The sequence below is a fragment of the Osmerus eperlanus genome, chromosome 5 (genome assembly GCF_963692335.1).
Source record: "Osmerus eperlanus chromosome 5, fOsmEpe2.1, whole genome shotgun sequence".
Classification (NCBI taxonomy): Eukaryota; Metazoa; Chordata; class Actinopteri; order Osmeriformes; family Osmeridae; genus Osmerus; species Osmerus eperlanus.
This window is the reverse complement of record NC_085022.1, coordinates 21,263,851-21,279,385: the sequence shown is the minus strand read 5'-3', so window position 1 is coordinate 21,279,385 and position 15,535 is coordinate 21,263,851. Positions and strand designations below refer to the sequence as shown.

General features: G+C 42.9%; 2 protein-coding genes across 2 annotated transcripts; both read left to right on the top strand.

Annotated features, from left to right (window-relative positions):
• Positions 1-205: 205 nt before the first annotated feature.
• Positions 206-11,233, top strand: myo5c (myosin VC). The gene is made up of 39 exons (XM_062462513.1): positions 206-366; positions 619-729; positions 972-1,143; positions 1,250-1,394; positions 1,475-1,631; positions 1,762-1,905; positions 2,030-2,111; positions 2,274-2,381; positions 2,488-2,594; positions 2,903-3,168; positions 3,266-3,347; positions 3,448-3,588; positions 3,697-3,819; positions 4,035-4,118; positions 4,226-4,357; positions 4,507-4,604; positions 4,702-4,788; positions 4,875-4,986; positions 5,268-5,479; positions 5,618-5,783; positions 5,889-6,035; positions 6,152-6,316; positions 6,401-6,558; positions 6,635-6,909; positions 7,000-7,063; positions 7,291-7,371; positions 7,459-7,639; positions 7,719-7,812; positions 7,908-7,971; positions 8,242-8,410; positions 8,524-8,608; positions 8,704-8,802; positions 8,922-9,076; positions 9,162-9,251; positions 9,355-9,505; positions 9,637-9,922; positions 10,023-10,197; positions 10,433-10,513; positions 10,753-11,233. Exons 1-39 carry the CDS (start codon positions 340-342, stop codon positions 10,903-10,905), a joined length of 5,229 nt encoding a protein of 1,742 aa, XP_062318497.1. The 5' UTR covers positions 206-339; the 3' UTR covers positions 10,906-11,233.
• Positions 11,234-11,431: 198 nt separating this feature from the next.
• Positions 11,432-15,518, top strand: gnb5a (guanine nucleotide binding protein (G protein), beta 5a). Its single transcript, XM_062462617.1, has 11 exons — positions 11,432-11,641; positions 12,168-12,304; positions 12,499-12,540; positions 12,637-12,713; positions 12,835-12,967; positions 13,319-13,462; positions 13,603-13,694; positions 13,804-13,852; positions 13,964-14,060; positions 14,390-14,556; positions 14,725-15,518. Exons 1-11 carry the CDS (start codon positions 11,506-11,508, stop codon positions 14,734-14,736), a joined length of 1,086 nt encoding a protein of 361 aa, XP_062318601.1. The 5' UTR covers positions 11,432-11,505; the 3' UTR covers positions 14,737-15,518.
• Positions 15,519-15,535: the final 17 nt, after the last annotated feature.

The window sequence follows — 15,535 nt, the reverse complement described above, 5'->3', positions numbered from 1 at the left end:
TGTGCTAATGTACAGCTGACTACATCTACAGCTTTCTAATGAGTCTCTGAGCAATCGCTTAGCGACTGACAACAGACTTGCTGAGGTATGTATCCTGTTCCTTTTGTTGTCTGAGTCCTTGTTCAAACGATCACACCCACAATGTCAAGCAGTTGTCACAAGACTACTGGGCGGTAGAGGAAGTCAAAGTCCAGCGCACAGGTGAGCGAGGCGTAAAAGTTGGACGGCGTTCCCACAAGCAGGGCGAAAGTAAACAGGGACGGCATGACAACGAAACGAGTAGCCTATCGCACTTTGAAATAAACGTTTACGTGGTTAAAGGAATACATATGATCAAACATGGCTCTGTTGGAACTATATACCGAGGTAAGAACGACGGGAATAATTTAGTTAATCTGTGTTACCTTTTGTCTTAAAAAGTTTACAGTATAACTGTTCTCACAGGGGGTTCTCACAGGGGGTTTATCAAACAGACAACAGAACATGTCAAATCTTGGTTTTCGCCTGGCCCAGTATGAAACAAAAGCTTAAATGTTTGACAGGATTAAATGTGTAGTGGAATGGTTTTCAGCAGTCAAGCACACAGCTTAATTAACCTTTTATCATTTGATCTTTCAGTACAATAGAGTGTGGATTCCCGATGCCCAGGATGTCTGGAAATCTGCAGAAATTCGCAAAGACTTCAAATATGGCGATGATACACTACATCTCCTACTTGAAGATGGCACAGTAAGTAGTCTATTACTTGTTTTTATGCTTCACGTTCAATGTCCAACACCATACGCCAGCAGTATCACCAATTCAAGCCTTATTACTTTGTAATAAAAATATGGCTACCACTACTTTGAAAAAGAAAAAATATCAATGGAATTACCTAACCAGGGCATCCATCAGCCTACAATACAGCCCTAGGTGAAATGCAGTATTTGGAGAAAACAGCTGACTTGTTTGCATACTTTTGTACTTGACAGGTGCTGCTCTACCCCTTGGACTCTGCAACCCCTCAGCTACCTCACCTTCGCAATCCTGACATCTTGGTGGGGGAGAACGACCTCACAGCACTCAGCTACCTGCACGAGCCTGCTGTCCTTCACAACCTCAAAGTGCGCTTTGTGGATTCCAAAATCATCTACACCTACTGTGGTAATGCAAGAAATAAAAACGACCTTTGAAATTAATAAATAAACATGAAAGGATGGAAAATGTTGTTTATGAAGAGTTAGAGTTTGAAATGTCCTTTGTTTTTCAGGCATTATCCTAGTGGCTGTCAATCCTTACAAACAGCTACACCTTTATGGAGATGCAGTCATTCATGCCTACTCTGGCCAGAACATGGGGGACATGGACCCTCACATATTCGCAGTGGCTGAGGAAGCGTACAAACAGATGGCCAGGTAACATTTGTAATGAGCTGCAACTTTATGTCTGGCTACAGAACAATAAAATATGTAACCAGAAACAATTCATTTTCAAGAAACAACAAGAATCAGTCGATCATTGTCAGCGGAGAGTCTGGAGCAGGGAAGACAGTGTCTGCTAGATATGCTATGAGGTACTTTGCTGTGGTCAGCAAATCTGGCAGCAAAACACACGTGGAAGACAAGGTTCTGGCATCAAACCCAATAACAGAGGTACAGTATGTTACAGTATGGTACAGTATATTATAGTATGGTACAGTATGTTACAGTATGTTACAGTATGGTACAGTATGTTTGAAATCAGACTTGCAAGTGTGTACTCATATCTTGGACCCACTGTCAGGCCATAGGAAATGCAAAGACAACAAGGAATGACAACAGCAGTCGGTTTGGGAAGTACACTGAGATCAGCTTCGACAGGAGGTACCAGATTATTGGAGCCAATATGAGGACATATCTTCTAGAGAAATCCAGAGTGGTTTTTCAGGTCTTTAATCATTTTACTTGTGTTTTATTTATTGTTTATGACGTAGATCATCTGGGTTTCACTTTCAATACTTGAGTTGTGCTACTGTTTCTCCGTTCTGAGCAATGCAACTTTGGCTCCACAGTCAGAGAGAGAGAGGAACTATCACATATTCTACCAGATGTGTGCTTGTGCTGATCAGCCAGAGTTCAAGAGTTTGAGACTGTGTGAGTACATCACTATGGGACTGCAGCAATTCAGACTGCATCAACAACTGGCTTTCATTATCACAGCACAAAACTGTAGATCAAAAATGAAATCTCAATTTCGGCACCTTACATATAGTAATAAAACAGTGGTGTTTTCTGGACTGTGTTGTGTGTGTTTAGTGAGTGCAGACAAGTTCAGGTACACCAGTATGGGTGGGGAGATTGAGATTGACGGTGTGGATGACAGAAAGGACATGGCAGAAACACGCACAACCTTCTCCCTTCTGGGTAAGAGTCACATCTCTTCACATTAACAGACCATCAATGGTCATATGTTCACCAGCCTACAGTACTAACTTATTATATCTTCTTGTTGTTCAATGTCATCTTTTAGGGCTAAAGGAAGACTTTCAGTCTGACATTTTCAAGGTCCTAGCGGGAATCCTTCACTTAGGAAATGTTGAAATCAGACATGTTGGTGGTGACCGATCCTCAATTAGCGTGAGTTTGAACCAAACCTTCGATGCCTTTCCGAACACGTACATAGCGACAACGGCACTTTTTCAACCCTATCTCTGGATAGGGTTGATCCTCCAACCCTGGAGGACGCCACCTGAGCGGTTAGGGAATCGGGCTAGTAATCAGAAGGTTGCCGGTTCGATTCCTGGCCATGCAAAATGACGTTGTGTCCTTGGGCAAGGCACTTCACCCTGCTTGCCTCGGGGGGAATGTCCCTGTACTTACTGTAAGTCGCTCTGGATAAGAGCATCTGCTGAATGACTAAATGTAAATCTCTCCCCGGCCCACAGTCCAGTGATCCACATCTGGCTGCGTTCTGTGAGCTACTGAGTGTAAAAGCAGAGGGAGTGTGTCGTTGGCTGTGCCATCGAAGGATTGTCATGGTGACAGAGACGGTGGTAAAACCAGTCCCAAAAGAGAGGGCGGTCAATGCCCGGGATGCCCTGGCCAAGCAGATCTATGCCCACTTGTTTGATTGCGTCATCAGCAAGATCAACGCTGCCCTGCAGGTCCCAGGCAAGCAGCACACCTTCATAGGAGTGCTGGATATCTATGGGTAACGTATAAACATGGCTGTCTGTTTTGTTTACTGTGTGTGGTACTTCAGTTACAATGTATGTCATTTTCATGCTAATTCTTTTTTGTACCCTCAGCTTTGAAACCTTTGAGATAAACAGCTTTGAGCAGTTTTGTATCAACTATGCTAATGAGAAACTTCAGCAGCAGTTTAACTTGGTATGCAACATTTCCTGTTTGGCGTAAGTACTGTACTGCTTGGCCTACATTATATGGTTGAATGGCTAAACTAAATGATTTTTTTTTCTTTTCCTTTTAGCATGTCTTTAAACTGGAGCAAGAGGAGTACATGAAAGAGGATATCCCATGGACATTAATAGATTTCTATGACAACCAGCCTGTCATTGACCTCATCGAAGCCAAAATGGGAATCCTGGATCTTCTTGATGAAGAATGCCTGGTAAAGAGCTTTCAGTTTCACCTAGATGACTTTCTGAAAGGTGGAATTGTATTGCAGGTTTTCTTGTTCCTGATCTTTCACTACTCATTATGTTTGTATTCTCTTCAGTTTCCCCAGGGAACAGATCAGAACTGGCTACAAAAACTGTACAACTACCTAAAGGAAAACCCTTATTTTGAAAAGCCAAGGTTATCAAATGAGGCTTTTGTGATTCAACACTTTGCAGACAAGGTGCAGCCCTTTGGAGAGCCATATATAACCCGAGGGTCATCTCTCTTGGTGTTCCCCAGAGAATGACAGATGTCAGATATTTAACATTGTCATTACTGCATGTTCATGATGTGATATAGCAAGGTTTGAAAGGTATGCTGCTTACAGGTGGAGTATCAGTGTAAAGGTGTGCTGCTTACAGGTGGAGTATCAGTGTAAAGGTGTGCTGCTTACAGGTGGAGTATCAGTGTAAAGGTTTTCTGGAGAAGAACAGAGACACGTTGTATGAGGAACTCATTAACACGCTGAGAACCAGCACGGTAATGCCAAGCTTGACGTATGTGTCACATATTTCATTTATAAATGACACATCTAAAACGTTTTGAACTCTTTCAATGTGTTTCCTCTACGGTTCATTTGAATTCAGTTTCCGCTACTGGCCAACTTTTTCCACGAGGATGAGAAAAGCGTCTCGGGAATGAAAGGCATCAAAGTGAGGCCAGCCCGACCTGGAGTAAAGCCAGCCAACAAGCAGTTCAGAACCACAGTGGGAGATAAGGTACCAGTGTTTGCTCTGCGTCGAAGAGATTAGGAAGTGTCACCTTCCCTAACCATATTAGGTTTGTTGTGCTGTGTGGAGCGGGCTCCACCATGTTTGTTTTACCTGTCCTCACCTTATCTTCATGTTATCCCTGTTGTTCCATGCAGTTCCGTGATTCCCTCTACCTGCTGATGGAGACCCTCAACGCCACCACCCCTCACTATGTGCGCTGCATCAAGCCCAACGAGGAGAAGCTTCCGTTTGAGTGAGTGGACAACCACTACATTGGTGCTCTACCAGGATTCCTTTATCTAGTATACGATGCATGAGTTATAAAGGAAACATCTCATGTGCCTTGTCAGATATGACTCCAAAAGGGTGGTGCAACAGCTCAGGGCATGTGGAGTCCTTGAGACCATTCACATCAGTGCACAAAGCTATCCCTCCAGGTGAGCCTTGATTTGAGCTCCGTTCCTCACCTCACCTTACTCTACACGTGTAAGCTTGTGTCCTCTAACCTGCTATGGATTCACAGGTGGACCTATATTGAGTTCTACAGCCGGTACAGTATACTGATGACCCAGCAAGAGGTAGGCCTCAACGACAAGAAACAGACTTGCAAGACAGTGCTGCAGAGGTTAATTCAGGTCAGTAAAAGAAAACATAGCACACTGCACAATATCTCACTGTTCCTCATTTTTCTCCTTCTTTCCGTCAACGCTGTATTGTACAGTTCTTTAGCATACACAGTACAACTCTGGGGTAATTCAAATATAATAGACCAGACCATGCAGTGATGAAATATCAAGAGAGTAAAAGCGCTAGTTTCACAGAAGGAATATAACAAATGTATTCATTTTATTATCTAATTTCCCTCCTTGTATTCCTTTGGATTTGTGTGTAATGTGATCCCAAATACGACCTCCAGGACTCCAACCAGTATAAGTTTGGTCGGACCAAAATCTTCTTCCGAGCAGGCCAGGTGGCTTACCTGGAGAAGCTCCGTCTGGACCGGTTGCGAGGGGCGTGCGTTACGATCCAAAAACACCTCCGAGCCTGGAGCCAGAGGAGAAAGTATCAACGCATGAGACTCGCGGCCATCACCATCCAACTGTACATCCGTGGCCAGAAAACAATCCGGTGGGAGAGGATCTGCACATCATCACATGCTAAATTAATACTTTCTCTGGATTCTAACTGGCATTGAGCATCTCTTCACAGAATATTGTAAATTGTTTGGTATAATTGTGATTTATTATATCTATATCTTCACGAAAGAAAAACAGTGAGTGCTGCTGCATTGAAGCAGGGCTGGGCAGCAATGGTCATTCAGAGGCGTTGGAGAGGCTACCGGATGCGGCAGATATACCATGTGGTCCAGCTGGCAACTGTTACCATACAAGCCTTTACACGAGGCTGGACTGCCCGCAAACGCTTCAGAAAGGTGTTTTTATTTGATTCGAAACAAACGTAAAAAATTAAATTTAGATATGATAGCGGAAGCAGAATTGTTTATCAATGCATGCTATTGTGTGGACTTTTACCTCAGATGGTGGCTGAGCAAAAAGCCATGATACTACAGAAATATGCGAGAGCGTGGCTCGCTCGACGGCGGTTCCAGACCATGCGTAGGCTGGTGATGAATGTCCAGCTCTCCTTCAGGGTTCAGCAGCTGAGAAAAAAGGTTGAGGAGCAGGTGAGATTATCCCCAATATGTTCGTTTTGAAACGTATCAAGCCTTTGTTATTAAATTCCTGTGTCGTCAGGGTCAGGTGATTCCCCTGTCATAAGAATGTGTGTTTTTGTTTTTAGACCAAAGAGAATAATGGGCTACTGGAGAGGCTGACAGGCCTGTCTACTGCACATGCCCACAGTACAGACAAGCTGCAGAGTCTACAGACCCAGCTGAGCAAATCAGCCAATGAAAGGACAGTCCTCGAGGAACGAGAGAAGAAGAACAAGGAAGATGCCAGTCAGGTATGCCTAGTCTCATATTGCACGTTATGGCTGTGTCACGATTATCAGAACATTACATCCTTGTTTTTATTCTGTCTCTTTCAGGCTGTAGCCCAGCTTCAGAGAGAAATGGACAAGCTGATCCAGGAGAAGGAGACCCTGGAGAAGAAGCATGTTGAATCTGGCCAAGAACTGAAAGACAGCTTGGATCAAATAAAGACAACTCTTCAGGAAGATATGGAAAAAGAAGAAAGACTGAGAAAGTAAGGATTTTGGAACTTGAGGAAGTACTCAAGGAGTTCAATCCACACGCTGTTTGCTAATTGTTTCCCTTGTCAGGATCGCAGAGAACAACATAGAGATCCAGAGAGAGGACCACGAGAAAGAGGTGGAGGTTCTGAAGGAGGAGATAAGAAAACTGAAAGAGGAGAGGAACCGTCTTCAGAGACAGTTAGAGGAGGGCGGTTGGGCCAACACAGACCTGCAGGAACAGGTCGTCCAGCTCACCAAGCATGTCAAGGTTATACCAGAGTTACGGAAAGAGCTTCATAACCTGCAGTCCCAAAGGAACGAACTGGATAAGAAGATGAAAGAGCGATCAGAACAAACACGAGGTAGATGTTTTGAATAACTTTCAACTGACATTAACACTGATCTGCCAAATATGTGATGTGTACCTGTTTCCCGTTTCCTGTTTCCTGTAGCAAAGGTGAGTGTGATTACAAGACAGCTGCTTGGAGGCATTGTGGAAGAAGAAGTGCTTTTAAGGTGAGATCATATTTCAGTTTGATGATCCTAATACTTCTGTTTGTACCCAGCGATACCTTAGATTACATACAGTAAAGTTATATGTAAGATTTGTTAAAGGTGTTGGATTTAGGTCAGCTGGAAACACTTATCTAAGACTTCTTGAGAAGGTCAAATGACATTATGGCCAGACAATTACTGCAGACTGGGAAAACGTGTTTCAACTGAAAAACTTTCTATTTTAAAAGGATGACACAAGATGGCCCAGATCAGCCATATGAAGTCGAGGATCTTCTCACTGCCTTTGATGGACTGCAGAAAGCGACCAGGTCTGAAGATATTTTCCTTCCGACAAACTGGTCTGATCCAGTTGTCACTTCCATGTGGATGGTTCCTAATGGTTCCTGATCTTGCAGGGTTCTGGATACTCACCACAAACAGCAGAGGGAGAGCTACGACAGTCAGCTTGAGAGTCTGCAGTTCAAGGTGGAGCATGTACAGAACGAGAACAACCAGCTCCAGAAACTTTTCAATGAGAAGAGCAACATCACCGACAGCATTCGCCAAGAAGTGGCCAGGCTGAACACTGAAAACATGGTAGGGAGAAACTTAGCTGTGTTCAGAGGGTTAGACTAGCGGGACGTGTACTTTGTTTTCTAACTCTTCTGATACACAGGTACTGCCTGAGCTGAAGCAGCAGGTGTCAGAGCTACAGAGACAGAAGCAGGAACTGGAAGTCCATCTGGAGGAGCAGACCAAGGAGCTGACAGGTACCTGATGTCTTATTCATCAGTTCCCCCGTGTATCCAGCACAACTTCATTGCATCCTACACAAATTGCCTATCCTTCTGCTTGTGTCCTTTAGAAAAAATGGAGGAGATTTCAAGTCAGCATCAGAAGAAGATTGAAGAGGACGTCTCCCATCGCAGGTACATTTAGTCATTTAGCAGACGCTCTTATCCAGAGCGACTTACAGTAAGTACAGGGACATTCCCCCCGAGGCAAGTACGGTGAAGTGCCTTGCCCAAGGACACACCATCATTTCGTTAGGCCGGGAATCGAACCGGCAACCTTCTTATTAATAGCCCGATTCCCTAACCGCTCAGCCATCTGACCTCCAGGTCAGGTGTGACGTTAACGTCTTTAATTCGATCCGAGTCGTTCTGGGACAGATTTGACCTAACGTGTTTCTTGTGAAGGCTGGTGGAGCTAAAGGCTGCGGAGTTAGAGCAGGAGAAGAAGGAGTTGGAGAGGAACGTGGAGGAGCTTGAGGAGGCGAACGAGCAACTGAAGAGACAGCATCAGGCAGAGAGCGATGCCAAAGTCAGACTAAGTCAAGAGGCATCACGATTAACCGCAGAAAACATGGCAAGTGTTTGTATGTGCGTACAGTGTGTGTGGTGTACAGTGTGCACGTGTGTGTGTGTGCTAAAGTATACAGTTCACAGACACATCTTTAATGCACTTCAATATCATCCCAGGACTTTGAAGAACAACTTGATATGAAGGACAGACAGATTAAGAAACTACTCAATCAAATAAAAAGCATTAAGACCTCTGATAAAGGTAACCCAAACTATCTATACTCTCTCAGTATATTTTCAAATTAAAAGTTTATTTTAAAAATATATTAATGTGTATTCATATTTGATCTAATTAAGAAAAACACACGCCGATACCCAGTATTCCCAAAGAATACCATGGAATGTTGGAATACAACAGAGAGGATGAATCCAGAATAATCCAGAACTTAATTCTTGGTAATATGTGATGCCAGTCTGTGCTTTATGTTTTAATTGTTATTTGTACAAGTTACCATTGACGTACATTCTCTGGATCGTCAGTGTTGTTCCATGTCTGGACATGTCTCTGCTTGCAGACCTGAAACCCAGGGGGGTTGTGGTGAATATGATTCCTGGCCTGGCGGCCAACATCCTTTTCATGTGCGTGCGTCACGCCGACTACCTCAACGACGGAGCCAAGCTCAAGTCTCTCATGAATGCTGTCATAAACGGGGTCAAAAAGGTCATCACGGTAAGTTACGTGCTGATCACTGCTAACAAAGTTCTGTCTTGCGTGGCAAAATGACAGATGAAGACCGAATGCATTTTCTTTTCAGGATCACCATACAGACTTTGAGGTGCTGTCTTTTTGGCTCTCCAACACATACCACATGCTCAACTGTCTAAAGCAGTACAGTGGGGAGGAGGTAGGGATTTAATCTCTCACTAAACTTCCAGCAAACCCGCTGCTCTCAGAAGCATCAACAAGCATACGTAATCTGGAACTTTCCTTATCACTTCTGCTTAAAGGAATTCATGAAACAGAATACCGAGAAGCAAAATAAGAACTGCTTGCAGAATTTTGATCTGTCGGAACACAGACAGATTCTCAGTGACTTGGCCATCCGTATCTACCAAAAATTCATCACGGTCATAGAGAAAGCCCTAACCCCTATGATCGGTATGTAACTGATACTTGCACTTCAAACACATCGTGCCCTTCTTCTTTCAGATTTGTCGATGAAAATGTGTTACCGTCTGATTTCACGTTGTGTTAACCTGACATGAGAGAGTTGCTGCTTCTGTGCCCAGTGCCCGGCATGCTGGAGCATGAAAGCCTACAGGGGATCTTCAGTATGAAGCCCACTGGCTTCCGGAAGCGTTCCAACAGCGTCTACGAGGACACGGAGGCGTACACTATCTCCTCCATCCTCCAGCAACTCAGCTTCTTCCACATCACCATGAGCCAGCACGGCATGGAGCTGGAGCTCATCAGACAGGCCGTCAAGCAGCAGTTCTACTTGGTCGGCGCCACCACCCTCAACAACATCCTGCTCCGCAAAGACATGTGCTCCTGTAGGAAGGGCATGCAAATTAGGTGTGTGTGTGTGTGTTCGCGCACGTTGGTGTCTGTGTGTGTCTCTGTGTGTGTGTGTTTTTGTGTGTGTTATGTATCGCCCCCTTCCTGTGTGCCTTAGGTGTAATATCAGCTATCTGGAGGAGTGGCTGAAGGAGAAGGACATGCAGGGCTCCAGTGCCATCGACACTCTGAAGCCATTGTCTCAGGCTGCCTGGCTGCTGCAGGTCAACAAGTCCACCGAGGAAGACGCGAAGGAGATCATTGAACAGTGCACTGAACTCAACCCTGTTCAGGTACTGCTCACAGCTGAGCACTTAAGTGTTTTGTTACATAACACTCTATGGACACATTGAATGCATGGACACATACTCCATTTTATGTTTGTTTTTTTAAATAGTCATAATAATATTAAAGTGAAACCGGTCTTTCCAAAAGGTTATATAAAATATAACAAAACATCACATAGACATATATATATATGATATGGTCACTTATAGTTTACTCTATTGGTTTGTTACTCTGTGCTAGATTGTGAAGATTCTGAACTCCTACACTCCCATCGATGATTTTGAGAAAAGGGTGGCACCGTCATTTGTTCGCAAAGTTCAGGTGAGACATTGTTCATTTAGTTTTAAGTAGCATAGTTGGCAGTAGACCTCTTAAGCGTACATTTACATTAATTCCTTTGTCAGACGCTTGTTGCCAAAGCGACTAAACAAATAACATTCAGTCTGTAGACACAGTGTACTATTTGAAACTCATCATTTGTACTTTTTCAGCAACATAGATGATGTGCTGTAGCTCTCACTCCTGAATTGAATGTCTCTGATGTGCTTTCTTGGACCCAGGCGTTGCAACAGGACCGTGAAGGCTCCACTCAGCTCATGCTAGACACACAGTATCGCTTCCAGGTCACCTTCCCCTTCTGCTCGTCCTCCCAAGCTCTGGAGGCACTTCAGTTACCTAGCAGCCTCCGACTGAACTTCCTCTCCAGGATCTAACACGGCCAGCTTTTCTGATCAGCCAGGAAATGAGGACCCCATTGCTTACAGTTATTACCGTGAATGTGGTTTGATGTAGACTGTGCCAAGTGACTGCCAAGCTGAATAAGATGATGTTTGTGCTCTAAGTGCGGGGCAGAACTTTGATTTACCACCATTTGTAAGTGAATTAAGGTTTGCTAATGTAATGATTGATTCAACAAAGTTCATATTTAAACAACCACGTCACCTTTAGTACAGGTCAAAGCTTCATCGGCAAACTTTTTAAAATGTTTTGACGTGCACTTTTGAGTATTTTCTTACAAATCTGAGTGTATTTTAAATAAATCGTTTTAGTCTGTTATGACTTATTACACTGTTTTTGTCTGTATTATTATATTTCTATTTATGTCAAACTACTTTTCAGCACATACTTTATTGATAACATTTGAAATGCGTAGCTTTTTGCTCTGGACAGTTCTATCGAGCGGCGCATGAGCAAGACACCTCCAGTGGAAACTGAAAAAGCATCTTCTCTGACGTCATGACAGCTGCATCAGCTGTGAGCCCGACAGAAAACCCCTTTTACTGCCCATCGCTGCTTTGACAACAGAAACATATATGAGATTTCCTATTACTCCTGAAATGGCGTCACAAGATGTACAACCAAACGAGTCTCTTTCAAACCTAAAAACGGAATCGGAGACGTTGAAGATTAAGCTCGAAGATGAAAGAGCAAAGCTGCATGATGTCGAACGTAAGTACACAAAAATCAGGGCCTGATTCACCATCTAATCCAAAATAGCAAATACATAAATTACTAATAAATTAAACGGTCCTACAGTTTCACGGTAAAATTCGAAAAAGACGTGCTCATTTGTAATTTGGCCTACAGTTATTCAGCATTCATGAGGTCGCCACGAGTTCTTTATTTTGTACTTTAGCACTGACACTATAGAGATGTTTACCTCCCTGTGTTTTCATTACTTCTGTCTGTAGGTACTCTATCAGTAGTGCATTAAGATATTTAAAATATTGGTAACATGCTTTCCTAAATATCCGGTCCTATGGATGTGATTCGACGCTAGCTTTCGCTATTTCGGTTTAGTGAATGATGTGGTTTGTATATCGAGTTATGTGGACGTTACATTTGACCTTGTTAAGATTGAAATGACTAACTCAACATCCCCAAATCCTCTGTAATTCTCTGCTACGAGAAATTACGGAATTATACTGCAAGCGGCGCATTCGATGATCATCTATTTATGTCGCCCCTGCATTAGTACATCAAGTGGCTGATAAATTAGATGGATTGGGCCAGTTTGTGATGAAGACCAGGCGCACTTTGAAGGGGCATGGCAACAAGGTTCTTTGCATGGATTGGTGTAAGGACAAGCGGAGGATTGTCAGCTCTTCACAGGTAAAAATCGGAAATTCTGTTTAAAAATTCTGAGTGTGCCCCTCCTTGAAACCACTTCCAACTGTGTCACGGGATGCACATATCGCCCCTGTCCTTGGTGCTGAAACACTCATTTGGCCAGTGTACTATCGTGTACAAAATAACAGGTGCATGTATAACCGTTTTTTTTTAAAGAAACATGTCTGCCTTTTCAGGATGGAAAAGTAATTGTGTGGGATGCCTTCACAACTAACAAGGTATTTAAGATCTATGTCCGTTTGAAAATGTAATATGAAACCCTGACGAAGAACAAATAGTGAATGTTTCATTTGTGTTTTCCTTCCATCTTCTAGGAGCATGCTGTGACAATGCCGTGTACCTGGGTGATGGCCTGCGCCTATGCTCCGTCGGGTTGTGCTGTGGCCTGTGGGTGAGTCTTCCATTTGGGAAGCCTCAAACAATACCGAGCACATCATGGAAAAGTCAGTTAACGACCATGTTGCCAAACGTCCTGAATGTTAAAAGGACCTTTATGGTTTGCTCTGTCTCAGGGGGCTGGACAACAAATGCTCAGTGTACCCTCTGTCTCTGGACAAGAATGAGAATCTCGCAGCTAAAAAGAAGTCTGTGGCCATGCACACAAACTACCTTTCTGCCTGTAGCTTCACCAATTCGGATATGCAGGTGAGAAAAGCTCTGTTCAATTGCTGATCACACTGCAGTTGTGATAAGCAATAAAAACCATTGTGATGTGTTTTCTAAAACTGTAAACTCTGATTTTATTTGAATCATTTTTGGGCTTTCGACCAGTAATGGGAAAGCACTTCTCTCGGGAATGTACTGTACAGTATCTCTGAGGAATGACTTATACGCATTTTAATAATTCACAACTTTTAACAGCGTGTTTTAGTGTGGTTGGTCACATGCTTTCGTCTCATCAGAGTCAAACCATTAATAGTCAGTCTCAGGATATGACTACCATGACTTTGCTTCAGCCTTACAGTGTATATGACCCTTAAACACTATGTGTTGTAGATCCTTACATCGAGTGGAGATGGAACATGTGCATTATGGGATGTTGAGAGCGGGCAGCTGTTGCAGAGTTTCCATGGACATGCTGCAGATGTGCTGTGCTTGGACTTGGCCCCTTCTGAGACAGGAAACACCTTTGTGTCAGGGGTAAGAGGTTTTCCCTAAAAGTTATTTTTCTCACCCACTGATCTATTTCATGTTTGTGGTTTTTGTGTTTTGGGAATGTAAGTCGAGTTGTTAGTGATACTTCTGTACTTGAGTTGAACTCTGACCTCCTTATAATGCAGGGTTGTGATAAGAAGGCCAATGTTTGGGACATGCGCTCGGGGCAGTGCATCCAGTCCTTTGAAACCCACGAGTCAGACATCAATAGTGTCAGGTAAGGTTGTCCAACAGGTTCACTGATGAGCAAAAAACAAATGTGAGATATATATATGTTATATATAAACCGAGATATATAACGATATATCATCTTTGTTTGGCTTCAGGTACTATCCCAGTGGAGATGCGTTTGCGTCGGGTTCAGATGATTCTACGGTAAGTCGTGTACCGTTCTCAACTGGTCTGTAGATGAGTCAGTCATTATGTTGCTGCAAGGCTACCAGGCTCATTAGAGAGATGCAGACTGAACCAGCGTGTCTGTTTCAGTGTCGACTGTATGACCTGAGGGCAGATCGAGAAGTGGCCATTTACTCCAAAGAGAGCATCATATTTGGTGCCTCAAGTGTGGATTTCTCTCTCAGTGGTAAGACATTTACATTTAGTCATTTAGCAGATGCTCTTATCCAGAGCGACTTACAGTAAGTACAGGGACATTCTCCCTGAGGCAGGTGCCTTGCCCAAGGACACAACGTCATTTGGCGTTCGAACCAACAACCTTCTGATTAATAGCCCGACTCCCTAACTGCTCAGCCATCTGACTCCATGACTTGAAAATCTTTCTGCACAGAAGCCTTTCATTCGTTTGCACATAAAACACTATCACTCCTCATGTGTGAAAGGCTTCATTGGAGATAAATCAAGGGTCAAATATGTTAATGTTTTTCAACAATGCATTCATTGTGTTTTTTCCAGGTCGGTTACTTTTCTGTGGCTACAACGATTACACCATCAACGTATGGGATGTTTTGAAGGGGACCAGAGTGTCTATTCTGTTTGGACACGAGAATCGTGTGAGCACTCTGCGTGTGTCTCCAGATGGAACAGCCTTCTGTTCTGGCTCCTGGGACCATACCCTGAGGGTGAGGCACATCATTTCACCTGAGACACATCATTTCACCTGAGACACATCATGTCACCTGATGGTGCTCTTCAGACCAGTCACTCAAACCTTCTGCATTTTAATACTACATTATACAAATGTACTGGTTTTGGAGCAATGGCAATTAACCTTTGTCATTACATTGCAGATCTGGGCCTAAAGATGGAAACGAAGACAGTGAAAGAGAAAACGTCAGCTGAAAGAGATGGAAACTCTGCCTCAGTACAATCATAGATATGTGTTTAGGTGTATTCCACGTGATACAAGTTTAATATATCATATACAAATGCATATCAGATAAACAACTTTATAGCATTGGGGACTATCATTTTTATTGTGATTAATTTGCAAGGTGGAAGATATTTAGAAGCATTGAAAATGTTGAAGGAAACCTTTTTGGCTGATTAGATGAATACTGTACATGGACGCTTTGCTCAGATTGTTTCAATCTGTTGGATAAACAAAAGTGTACATGATGATGTAGAAATGTGCAAAAATGCGTAGAGACTGTTTGTTGAATGTTCTGGTCTTAATATATAATTATTTAGTAAAGCTTTGCTGACATACCAGTGATAGAGAAGAAACCACCCAGAAGACAAGTCTGTCTCACTTTATGTCACTTTATCTTCCTAATAATTTAGTGTTGTACTTTTTAATGTTTTCTTCCCGTATTCCTCAACTACGTATTCCTCTACTGTGGAATTTACGTTTTCTGTTACTTGAGAGATCCTGGCCTACACAGTAGACGAATTCCTGATGTTTATCAGCACTCAAATAAAAACAATCCACCTATTAGAATGAAGACTACTTCTGTTTGTGCCATTGGTGTATTAATCATAATTTTAATTCTTGTTGCAATTATTTTACTGTAGTTAAATGTATATAGCTTACAAGTTGCTAAAATAAGGAAACATTTACCCAAATCACAAAAACATAATAAACGCACTTTGGAATATGAA